General features: G+C 41.3%; 1 protein-coding gene across 13 annotated transcripts in view; it reads left to right on the plus strand.

Moving 5' to 3' along the window:
* The window catches only part of ACACA (acetyl-CoA carboxylase alpha), a 276,124-nt gene that overhangs the window by 235,424 nt on the left and 28,164 nt on the right, over nt 1-12,536 (plus strand). For all 13 annotated transcript variants that reach the window (XM_078063979.1, XM_078063957.1, XM_078063981.1 and 10 more), the window contains 3 exons: nt 2,604-2,700; nt 5,954-6,050; nt 6,927-7,062. In XM_078063979.1, coding sequence (XP_077920105.1) covers nt 2,604-2,700; nt 5,954-6,050; nt 6,927-7,062 — 330 coding nt within the window. The remainder of the gene's footprint in view (nt 1-2,603; nt 2,701-5,953; nt 6,051-6,926; nt 7,063-12,536) is intronic.

The raw sequence follows: 12,536 nt of genomic DNA on the forward strand, positions 1-12,536 counted from the left end.
CATTATTCATGAAGAGATTGTCCAGCACTCTTTAATTTTATAAATATATCAAGTGAGAACAAACCCTCACCCCATACTTATCTAATATATCCCTCTGTCTTATGGCTGATTTTACCTATCTTTAAAACAAAAACAAAACAGAAAAAAAGTGGTGGCTTCAGGTAAGGTTGAATGTACATTCTTGTTTGTCAGTCCATTAGGCTGTTTTAACAAACCTTACTTATCAGGAGGTTCTTTTGTGAAGCCCCAAATCCCCCAGCTACCTTTTGAATCTATTTTTTTTCAGGTTGTTTGAGAAGATGTTTGTTCTTTTTTGCATGTTTATTGCAACTATTTCAAAGAAAGTGAGTGCAGAAGATAATTCATTAAATTTAAGAGTCACTGTGATTTTGTTAAAAGAAAAAAGAGGTCTGCATAAGGAAGACTTAAACCTTCGTCAGTACCCACTCTGAGCTAGGTGGGACAGCAAAGCACTTCCATATACATTATCTTATTTGGGCTTACTACTTCTCAGAGATGAAAAGAAATTACCACTTTACAAGCTCAGAGAAGTTAAGTGATTTGTGCAAGGTCACACAGCTATTACTTAGAAATTAGGGCTAAATCTGCAGCCCAACTATAGATTGTATAGAAAAATCACCAGAGGAATTTTAATTTAAAATTTTACCTGTTGTCTTCAATGCCTTTTCTTGTTGCTCTTAATAAAACTAGTTTTTCTTACATAGCAGAAAAATCACCATAGTAATCTCCCTACCTCTCATTTGTATACCATGATTATGATAAGAACTATGAACCTAAGATATCTGTCAGCCTTAAAATCCAGGACTTTTCTGGGAGAATTCAGAACAAGACTCCGTGAGTCCTCCTGGGAATCATGTGGGGAGGAGGGGGTTGCATCTTAGCTGGCTTCTAAGTTCTGCATCTGAACTGAACACAGCCTGCTCTTTGGGGGATTGGGGGGTGAAGCCTACCTACGCTAGCCATAGCCCACCAGTGAGTCCCCTCCCCCAATCAACATAAATAGCCAGGAGGGTTTTTAAAGAAGAAAGTCTTTCCATTTTGATGAATTCTGTTGTTCCAAATCATTGTTACTGAAGTAAGAATCCTAAAATGATCCAAGCATATGAGGTTAAAATTTCAGTATCCTGATGCACTTAGAAGTTTGATTTAGAACCTTCATCAAAATTTGAGCCCTCTTTCATGGGGTGAACAGATGTGTGTGTATGTAAGTGGGCATTATCCTGGCTATTATTAATGCGACCCACAGAATAAAATGAAATTTGTGATAAACCAAGTTTTCTGTTTTTTGGATAATATTTTTTCATTGACTCCCTAGTAATTCATCCTGCTGTCTATGTGCAGCTAACACTCGCTCCCAAATCGAGTGACTTCAGATTTTAATTTAGTGGAAGCGTTAAAGAAAGCAGATGATTCCCTGTGATAAGTTAAAGCAGATATCTTCTAGGTGAAAAGTTAAAGTCATTTATTAGAGGAGATAGTGCTGTGATATTCTTCAAACTGACGCCCAACACGAGACCAGAATCTAAACGATCGGCTTTGGGCTCACGATAGAGAGATAATTTTGAAATGGATGATCACATTTTACACTGGGGCCATAGAGGCAAGGAATGTAGAACACAGTAATTACAAATTTAGTCTTGATAAAACACTCTCCATCCTGTTTAAGTCAGCAGAGGTTAGCTTGCTCGGATCTCCACTTTTAATTGGTTTTGGACTTGGGTTTTTAGGGGGCGGAGGGCCATGTTCAAATTAGAAGGATCACTGAGAAACCGTGAGCTGAGGGGCAAGCTAGGAAACAGTTATTTGCAGAAGCTTTTATGGGGCCTTGGTCAAACACGGATACCTGTGGAACAAAAGTTTTTTTCTTAACCTAAGATGTCAAAAGTTACCTGTCTTGCCAGTGAAGGAAATTCTGTGTGCAGGGGAGGTTAATGACATTAAGTGTGTGCATCTTAACCATTATATTTTTGCTATGTGTTAAGAGTATATGGGCATGGCCCTTTCTTATAGAAAGATTATACTTTCTGAGCTGTAAGTAAAGTGGATGTATCTTGTTGCTTTTCTAGCAGAGAAGCCAAGTCCCTTTTCTTTTCCCCAAATTTGGGTCCTCATCTGGTCATTAGTACTTATCATTGGTGTCTTCAGCTTTCCATTAAAAAAAGTCAGTGGAATCAAACAAATTGTAAGCTAAGTTTTAAAATAGAAATAGACATTTTGAAAACACTTCAATGACTTGGCTGCCTTTTGACAAATGTTTGTAGTGTTTTGAAAAAAGCCAAGTTATTTATTTAAAAGCATGCAAACTCTCTGCTAGCTGAACCCCATCGTTTAACAATAAATGATGCTTTTGCTGATAAATGATTCTTTTTATGCAGACTAGCAAATGAAATAGGAGATGATGTCTGAAGGCAGATGAGCATTCAGCTGCCTAATGCGTGCATCTATTATAATATGGTTAAAAACAACAACAAACTCCCCAAAACAATCCCCCAAATCCAACCTTAAATTTGCCAATTCCAGTGCATTTTCAATGGATTGATGGTCTTTATTCTCTTTTTGTTCTCTTTCTTTCCCTTCTGTAGCCCAGAAAGGTCAGTGGTTGAGTGGATTTTTTGACTATGGATCTTTCTCAGAGATCATGCAACCTTGGGCACAGACTGTGGTGGTTGGCAGAGCCAGGTAAGAGCTCTTTTGTTTTGGAAGCTCTTCTTCCTCCCAACTAAAAATGAGAAAGGAAAGGGCCAGGGCTATAGAGATTTGGGGGGGTGGGGTGGTTTGGGGTTATTTTGTTTTGTTTTACCAATAATGCTCTCTTTGTCTAAACTTTCTAAGAATATTGGATTATAGTCATGCCCATGGCAGCATAACTAGAGTGCTGGTTCCCAGTAGTCATTTACTGTGTCTCTCCAATGATGCATTTAATCTGAAGTCTGGTTTTGACATTTCCTTTCTATAATACTGAAAGAAAAGCTCTTTGAGGGCTGTAAAGCCCAAATACAATAGCCGTAGCCCACCAGTGACCTTCCCCTTCCCCAAAGACCATTTTCTTCCCGAAGTAGGTGACAAATGAATCAGACTCATCTACTTTGCCATGTAACCCCAAAGATCTATGTAACCTAGAAGAAGTTCCTTCCTGGCATCAAGATTATTTAAGTATAACAAATGCACGATATTGGCTTATCATCAGCTTTGAATTGCAAAGAAAAAAGTTTACCTGAAACAGGAATGAGTAAAATAAACTGGAATAGATTTGCCGGGCTACCTATATTTTTCAAATGGGAAATTGAAGTTTCTATTAAATTTTAATACCCACTCTAAGAAGTGCTTCACTCAACAGCAAGCTCTGCACGAAATAATCTGTAGCGCTCACTATAACAAGCACCTGCCAAGGCTGATCTTAATCTCGTTCTGCACTGCAGAGACATGCTGCCTTAGGGACCCACATCTGGAGCTCACCTTCCTCTCGGGGGCAATCAGTTTTCCTTATCTTGGTGAAAAGTGGCACCTGCTCAAGATTCTCAAACATGCCACATTGGGTTGAGATTTAGATTCTAGCCTTGAAAATAATTCTAGGCTTTGTGGTTCTCTCAGTACAGGAGGTCAGCATGTCTCATGCTGCCAGTGACGAGGAGCCATCAGATGGCAAATCCAACAGACACGATCTTCCACTGTGACACTGAATAAGAGTCAGGCCTGGAGTCAGCCCAGACTGAAACTCACAGGGGCTAGCTCCCATTTTCTCTCACATCTCAGGTCTTCTACCCTCACCACAGGCTTCTGGGGCCCAGTGAGAACTATTCTTTGTGCCTGGTAAAATTCCTACTGGGGGATGCATTAGAGAGAGAGCCTTCCTACCCAGGATCTATCGGTTTGTTATGGAGGGCCTCACATCACACTCAGACCAACTTTTCTGAAAATTTGTCTGTTACCTATGCTGCTTCAGTCTTCCTGTCTGTTAAAAACATGACAGGCTTTAAGCCTCAGAAAGCGAAACCTTTGTTAAGGTCTTTAAGATCCTCCCACGGGAAACAAGAGAATAATGCTTTACACTTATGATTGGAAGAAAAGGGATTGTTCTGTGAGCAAGATCAGTCAAGCTTGGCTTTAGTTAGCTCTGCCATTGTTTATTGCAACACTCACTCTGACTTCTTCCTTTCTTTCCATCTGATGAGTTCTGGGCTTCTTTCTCCAAACACATACACATGCTCACAAGTATATAAAACACAAATGGAGCTAGCTTCTTTCAAAAGCAATGGCATTTCGAGAAATAAATATAAATGTATTCTTCTGGGATTGTTACTGTAAGTGCTGCCAAAACTCATCTTTGGTATGTATGTTTGGAATATGTGTGCTATTGGCTGTAAATTGTCTTTTATTATTCCATGGCACCTTGTCCAGGGACACACTATAAAACAAGATGTAGCATCTTCATGTGCTAGCCTGATAAAATTTATATGAAGTATAATAGAAAACAGAAGTTGTTCTGAGCTGTTTTCAAGTTCAATAAATAACTGTAATACTCGGATAAAGATGTTCTTTATTAGGTCACATGGGCCCTAATATATAAGTTATAAGTTACCGATTTAGGGTGGCTTTTGCAATTACAAGTTTCCAGTTGGATTGTTAATCATTGTGAACAGAAATATTTCTAAACCCTCCTGTGTACCTCCTGCTCGTTGTCTGGTTGTCTAGAGGGCTTTTGATTCTGATTCAGTGCAGGCAAGTGACAAGGGGGTGGGTGGTCCCCACTCAGGCCCCTGTCAGGCCTCTTGTGATGACAAGAATCCATTTTCAGTAGCCACTGTAACAACCAAAGACCATCCTTCATGGAAAAGTTTGTTATGGAGATGCTGGGGGAATGAGAGACTATAACCCATCCCAGCCTCGGCCCCAAGGCATGCAGCTGAGAAAGTGAAGATTGAATCACATTTTCCAGAGTAAGGACTCATCCTGTACCTGCAGCAGCTGCCACCCCTCCCCCCACTTTCACTCACCCTCTCTTTCTTCCTGATTTTTACCAGGACATCTTTGGAGGACGAAGTTGAGAGGGTATCATGCAGCCTAGATGCAGAGGCTTTGAGCTCCTGAAGAGTTTTTTTAAATTAACATATGTTGGAGATGAAATGCATACTTTCAATATAGATCGCCTATTTCACCAAGAGTAATGGCTGCAAGTTATCCCTGTGCCACTGCACTTTTCCAGTGAAAGAGAAAGTTCAGGGCTTATTTAACCACCTCTGTACCCTTGGCACGTATTTTTCATCATTTCCATAACACACCTGCACATCCCACCCCCCCCAAAAAATACTGTGGACTTTTTATTAAAATAAAACTATTGTTGTGGTAATAGTATAGTGGTCTTTATCTTTCAGATACTGAAATATTTATAGACAAAATTATGCATTTAATATTTGCTTCAAAGTAACATGGGACTCATGGAGGAGAAACTAGATAGAAATGAAGATGAAACAAGACTGGCCAGGGGTTGATTATTGAAGATAGGTATTGGGTATATGGGATTCATTGTATTGCCCAGTGTAAATTTCAGGTGCCTCCTCCCTTTCAGACCTTTTCCCTCTGTCTTCACCAAAGAGATGCTCTAGAGTGAGCTGAGAAATTTCATTTGGCATCCACAGAAAAAGGTGTGTGCGTGCGTGCCTATGTGTGCACACACACATCTAGACTGTTGTTGGGTCTAACTGCTGAGGCTCGCCTAGTACAACCCTTGGTTTGAATGTGGTAGAGAACAGGAGTGATTCTGAGAGCAGTCTTCTACCCCTAGAAGAGTCAGATTTCCCCCTGTTCTCTGTATTTGCAGTTTCCAGCCCCCCCTCCACACACACACTCCAATCTTTTGATATGGGTCTGGAAAAGAAATGACTAACTGTACTATTTACATACATTGCGTTCTTCTTTGGCTCATTTTTATCAGGCTAGGAGGAATACCTGTGGGGGTAGTTGCCGTAGAAACCCGAACAGTGGAACTAAGTATCCCAGCCGATCCTGCAAACCTGGATTCTGAAGCCAAGGTTAGTAACCTCGAGTACCCTGTGCTCTTGTGCTCAGAGCTGGCTTTCCCTTCTGCAGAACCTGTAGAAATACTGGGGGCATTGCCAACCATCATGTGCTCACTTTTAAGATGACTCTAAATGGACTACAAGCTAAATTCTAATTGAAAAATTACTCAGGCCTTTAGAGTGGTCTTGTTGATGCTAGTAGAGAACGGTCTATGTTCGTTGGGGAGGTGGTCTTACAGAAAGGCAGCTGAGGGCTCTTTGGTCCCAGATTCTCTGAACACATACATGGATGAGCTATTACTAGAATTAAGAAGAAGTCTGCCCTAATGGCAAATGTGAACACCACCACTCACCTTTGTTTTAAAAGGGTAGATTATATTTTCACATCCGGACAAGAGTCAGAAAATGAGGGGTGGGAGAGGCCAGGGAAGAGGTTACTCATCAGTGTCACATCAAGTGTCTGTTGACCAACCATAGTACAGAGAAAGCTTGTACTAAGCACAGAGTGAGAGGACTGGGAACTATGTACAGTTGGCTTGTTTTGAGGACTAGTGTAGTCGAGTGGCTTAAAATTGCCTTCAGGAAGCCTATAGTGAGGATTCATTCCCAAGACGGCATTCTTCCATTAGAAGCAGTAAGGTTTCCTCCTTCTGACTGAGGAGTGGTGGTGTAATCAGGACTTAAAAAGAGGAATATTTAACAAAGTCAAAGATCCAGGATCCTTTCTTCTTTTTGAATTCAAAGATGATCCTTTTGATGAACAACAACAGTTTTTGTTTGTTTGGTTTGAGTTTTTAAAGTAAACAAGTAAAACCTTGTTCACCTTGCAGAAATTCCCCCTCAAACTCTGTTGTTAACTGTGTCTTCCTTTTTGACTTTCCCCAATAGATAATCCAGCAGGCTGGCCAGGTTTGGTTCCCAGACTCTGCGTTTAAGACCTATCAGGCTATCAAGGACTTCAACCGTGAAGGGCTGCCTCTGATGGTCTTTGCGAACTGGAGAGGCTTCTCTGGTGGGATGAAAGGTGACTGGCCTGGCTCTGGGCTGGGGGGGCGTAACTGTTTCCCCAGAACTTTACAGCACAGGGAGGGAGGGTTTATACGGGGCAGAACCAATGGGTAGCCTTACAGTCCGTCACCCTAAGCTTTTTGGGGATTATACTTTCTCTGAAATATATCTTCTGAGTTGCAACTTGAGTGGGAAAATACTGTGTGGTTTTCAATTCTGTACAAAATTTCAGAACAGTCTACTAGTGTGATCTAGATGGGCTGCTGTTGTGGATCTGGCTTTCATAGGTGAATGATAGACTGTTCTGATAGTCCCGGGGAATTGTGATTGTGCTAGCTATCCTCTGTCTCTCTTTTCTGGGCATATTCTCTGTGGATGCTATGCTCAAACGCTCTATCATGCCTGAGGTAGATACCGAAATTAGCCTTCACCAGAAGAAAACCAACAAATTCTGTATCAGAAGCTGTTCTTTGTGGTAATTTGTGGTGTATTTTATTATTATCCAACAACAGCCCTGGTGGCCCCGTGGCTCCAGCGTATCAGGCCATTATTATACAGGCTCCGTTCTGTGCTATGGGAATCGCTTAGTGATGTAGGCAGCTAGTATCACCATTTACTGAGAATCCTCCCTGTGCAGAGCCACCATGGATGGTTCAAGAGAGCCAAAGGAAACTCGTTCTCCCTCTTATAGCAGCGAAGTTCTCTCTCCAATGACCAGAGATTCGTGGCCATGCTGAGACCAGAGACTCCTTACCAGGAGGGGATGAATACACTGGTCAAAGTCAACTTTGTTCACTGGGGGAGAACTCAGGGTTCTGAAGTAGTAGAATGAGTTAGGGGAATGGAAGGAGGGAGGAGTTGACAATGCTGGAGTAGAGTGGTGAGAGAGAAGGACATATAAATGTGAAACAATGAACCCAGAAATAGCTTGGGGCAGGAGCATCTCTCCCTCTGAGGGAGGAAAAGCCTGAGACAGTTACCCTTTTATAGATTATCAGCTGTGTGTGAAGAGAGATTAGAGCCCCGTGCCAACAACTTTCCCTTAACCTGGCTCAGAAGAGCCCTGGACGGCCAGGCTTCCTTGGTGAAATATGGAAGACTAGGCTGGTTTTTCTTTTCTTTTTTTAAGCTGTAAAGTTCCCCTTTGCCCATATTTGCTGGAGAACTACCACATTTTGCACTTTTCTTGGGGGAGACTTGGACTGTACATGCAAATTAATGTTTGTATACTTTTATAGACTCTCAGGTGAATTATTTTATGACGAAGAGAATAAATCAGTGAAAATGCCGTGCGATGTTGAAAGTATAGGTTAAACAAGTCAATCCTGCACGTTTTTATTGAGTTCCTATGTGCAAGGAATTCTGCTAGCTACTTCTGAGAAAACAAAACTGAATCAGAGACAGACATTGCCTCAAGGAGTCAAGAAAAATGTCTTGAACAAAATACTACAGTGTTCAAAAGAGTATGATACTATACTGAAGTGGTTTTTTCTGGGGGAGGAGCCTGAAAGCCCTTTCATTCATATGTTTGAGGTTTATTTAGCATCCAGTTTCACTTGATCCCAGATTTCTTGGCTGTAAGATTTACATTAAGATGGCGCACCTGGGTGACTCAGTTAAGCGGCTGCCTTCGGCTCAGGTCATGATCCCAGGAGGGATGGAGCCCCTTATTGGGCTTCCCGCTCAGCAGGGAGTCTGCTTCTCCCTCTCTCGCTGCCCCTTCCCCCAACTTGAGCTCTCTCTTTCTCTCTTTCTCTCTCTCTCGCTCTGCTTTCAAATAAATAAGTAAAATCTTAAAAAAAAAAAAACAAAGAACAAAGAACAACAACAACAACAACAAAAAGATTTACATTAAGACTTAGATAAGGCAGTGCCAGTACTCCTTAGTTACCTCTCTCCCCAGGGGCCGTTGAGAATTCACTCTTCCTGACATTACTTAGGAGTAAGCCAGCCTGGCTCATTTGTCCTGAGGAGTTCAGAGTTCAGGAGTTTGCTGCTTGTAGGAAAAGCTTCAACTCTGCTGCATGTTCTGGCTCAGGCCCAGATTGGCTGCTAGCCATGTAACAGTAAGAACAACAATTAAGATTTGTTGAGCTCCTTTCACCAGAAACCATGCTAACCATTTTACATGCGTCATCGTACATAATCATCACAACAAGCACTTCTAAGGGGTAGGCTATATTATTTATCGGTGTTTTATACACATTGAGACTTAGGTTAAGTAAATTTCCCAAGATCATTTAGCTAAAAAAATGACAGAGCTGGGAGAGGAGCGCAGATCTGTCTGGCTTCCTGTAGCACAGTTGGGTGACTTTAGAGCCTAGGACCAAGCCAGCTCTACTAGAACATCTCTAGAATAAACTGTGTAGATTCCTGAGAAAGTTATTAGCCACCTACCTGCCCTCTGCTTTGAAGTTGTCCTTGGTTATTATGACAAGAAATTTCAAGAGTTCAGATAGGAGTTGTATATTTTTTTATTGCAGCAAAATACACATAATATTTATCATTTTAACCATCTGTAAGTGTACAATTCAGTGGCATTAAATGTATACACAGCGTTATGTAACCGTCAGCACTAAATATACCCCAAACCTTTTCATCATCCCTGACATAAAATCTGTACTCATTAAACAATAATTTCCCCCATCCCCCTTGCCCCTGCCCTTGGTCAAAAATGAGTTACTGGCCTGACACAGACCAGGGCCAGTTCTGCCTTCTGAATTTTGGTGCTGCTGCATCCGTTCACACGTCACTTAAGGTAAATAAGCTTTAGGGAAGATAGAGATCAGTGTGAACATAGGGGGAAGAACATCGCCTTTCATATTTACATACAGGTCAGGATGTTTTCTACATATTATCTCATGTAAAGGGACCTAAGCTGAGAGTCATTCCATATCCCTTGGGGAGATGTTTGCAGTTTTGGTTTCAGTACTGGCTGGGGATTATGCAGGGAGGGAAAATAAACAATTATGCCATCCCTCAGTGCACACAAACACACAGCCAGGAGCCGACTGCACTGTGGGTAAAATGACTCCAAAATTGTGTGTAATGAGTAGGAAAAGATTAGAGACAGCTCTTGCTATGCTGAAAATTGACATTAGTGGAGGGAAAAAAAAAAACTCTTTACTAGTCAGCCTAGGAGGTCTAATTCGAGCAGTAAAAATATAAATAAATAAATAAAAGTATGTCAAGATGGTATTGGTGCTTTTTTCCCAGTGAGTTCTATCTGGCCGGAAGGCTATTCAGCATAATGCAAAATTAAATTATAAAAACTGGCTGAATATTTAGATGGAAGAGCCATTTGGAAGCAGTTTATTTAGACGAACCGGCAATGACCCACAACAGGGAGACATCAAGCGTGAAATTTACTAGAAATTAGCACCAGGGTCCCAGCCTCAGCATGAATAGCTTGATAGGATGCAAATCCCAGTGATACTAAGCTGCCTTTACTGCTGGTGCTACCAGGTCACTCTCAGTTGGCTTTTCATGTTATACTTATTATTTTTTCCTGGGACAGGTTATAAATAACAATAAAAAAACATTTATTGGAAACTTTAACTGGAATGAAAGTCTATTTTAAAGTCTCTGATTACTTGGTTGTCGAAATACTGTGTCAGCCGGCCCTAATGAACTGATGAGACACATTATGTATATGCAGCTTGTGTATGTCCAACGTTTACCTTCAGCTTCTAACAGATAATCTCGCCCCAAGCCAGTAGGATCTATTCCAGTTTCAAGAGAATGGGGCCCTGTGGAAACACCCTACCACCCTGCACCGTGGCTGCCACAGTTTATCCATGTTGTGTAACAATGAAGGCCCTAGGCAGGGTTGGTGCCTGGATGCTGAGAACACACTGGAAAGGCTGTGTGATCATATGCAGATGTGCTTTGCTCACGGTGCTTAGGAAGTGCCAAGCCCCCGCCTTTCCACTGAAGAACCTATCAGTATTTTCCATTCTCAGTTGCTTTTCTCATGGCCTGAGAATTGACAGTCAGCATATGCATAGCTTTAAAATTCCCTAGACTGATGTCTAGCCTAAACCCTTGGGAGTACACTCTCCCCTGCTACTCTTGGCTGTGCTTTTGCTCTGTCTCAGAAACGAAGGGATTTCAGACAAATGTATGTCAGACTGTTGCCAGGTGCTTCAACCTGCCTTTCAGAATGTGTGGTTTGGGGCTGCTGTGATTCATCATGAGCATGTTGTTTGTACAGTTTGTTTTGTGTGTGTCCGTTCACATTTTAATAGCCTTTGTTGCTTTTTGGGTGTTTTGATGGTTGGATTGTGGGTCTGTTGGTGTTGCAGGTTAGAGGGAGGCATTGTTTTCAGTCCCAAGCTTGTCAGCTTTAATGAAGCCTGATGCCCCTTCGTTACTCACAGTCATGGGGCCTGAAGATAATTGCTCGGCAGTCAGATCCAAGCCCTTCACATAGCTGGTAGTGTCATCAGTACAATTTCTGACTTTTCTGAACATAACAAAAAATCCAGGCAAAATTTACAAATCTTCATTTATTCCAGTCTCTTTTCTGGTTTTTGCTTTACTCAGCCATTGTGTCAGATGCTGGAAAGCAGGTTACCTTGGCCTCATGCTCTTTCCTCCCAGTAAGAACGAGGTCACAGAAAGCGGACTTCAGAGCCCTAAGGATCTGCGTTTGAATTTTACCTCTGCCATTTATTCACTTATTTAACTACCTCAATTAACTCACCTATAACATGGATGTAAGAACATGGTTTTCTGATGATTAAATGATTCATATGTGTGTGTATATATGAAATCATGCTCCGTGGTACACAGCAAACTAGCCATGGTGATGAAAAGGAGAGACCAAAGTTCATTTCAAAAACTGCACACACACTCCGCTTCCTCCCAAACAAACTGCATATCCTATGAACTTGAGTTTTTACAACTTAAATAAGTGGGCATACATTTTAAATACAGTCCTTCCTTTCTTTCTGGGGGCTGGATCTGTTCATCATAGGTAGTACGGGCAGATTTTAATATAGATAGATCTTTAACAAACAGAAGTGACACACTCTCCTCATTTACCTCTACCTTACTTTTTCCTCTTTCACATAGGATGACTGTGTGTGCTATTTTCTGCTGTTTCGCTTTCTCCTTTTATCCACCTTCCATTTCTTCTCTCCGCACGAGACCACCGAGGGCCACTCCTTTCTGTTACTTGTTCAGAGACTGAGACTGTACTCTTGGCAGCACTGAAAAATGTACTGCTAATTACACAATTATTTTATTATGTAGCACTAGTTGAAATATCCACTAAAGAATTAATTCAGTTAAAATAATTTGAACTGAGCAATTATTTTCATAACCACAGAATTAGCGTAAAGCGCTTAAAGTCCTTTATTCCCTGCTCTTCATACAGCAGTTGTGTAATTAGCAGTAAATTTTTTTGGTCTTTGCTTTCCTCCCAAAGGAATAAATGTCTTTGCTCTGATCATATATACAAAGTATGTGACTGTACACATTCCTCAT

The sequence above is a fragment of the Halichoerus grypus genome, chromosome 2 (genome assembly GCF_964656455.1).
Source record: "Halichoerus grypus chromosome 2, mHalGry1.hap1.1, whole genome shotgun sequence".
NCBI lineage: Eukaryota > Metazoa > Chordata > Mammalia > Carnivora > Phocidae > Halichoerus > Halichoerus grypus.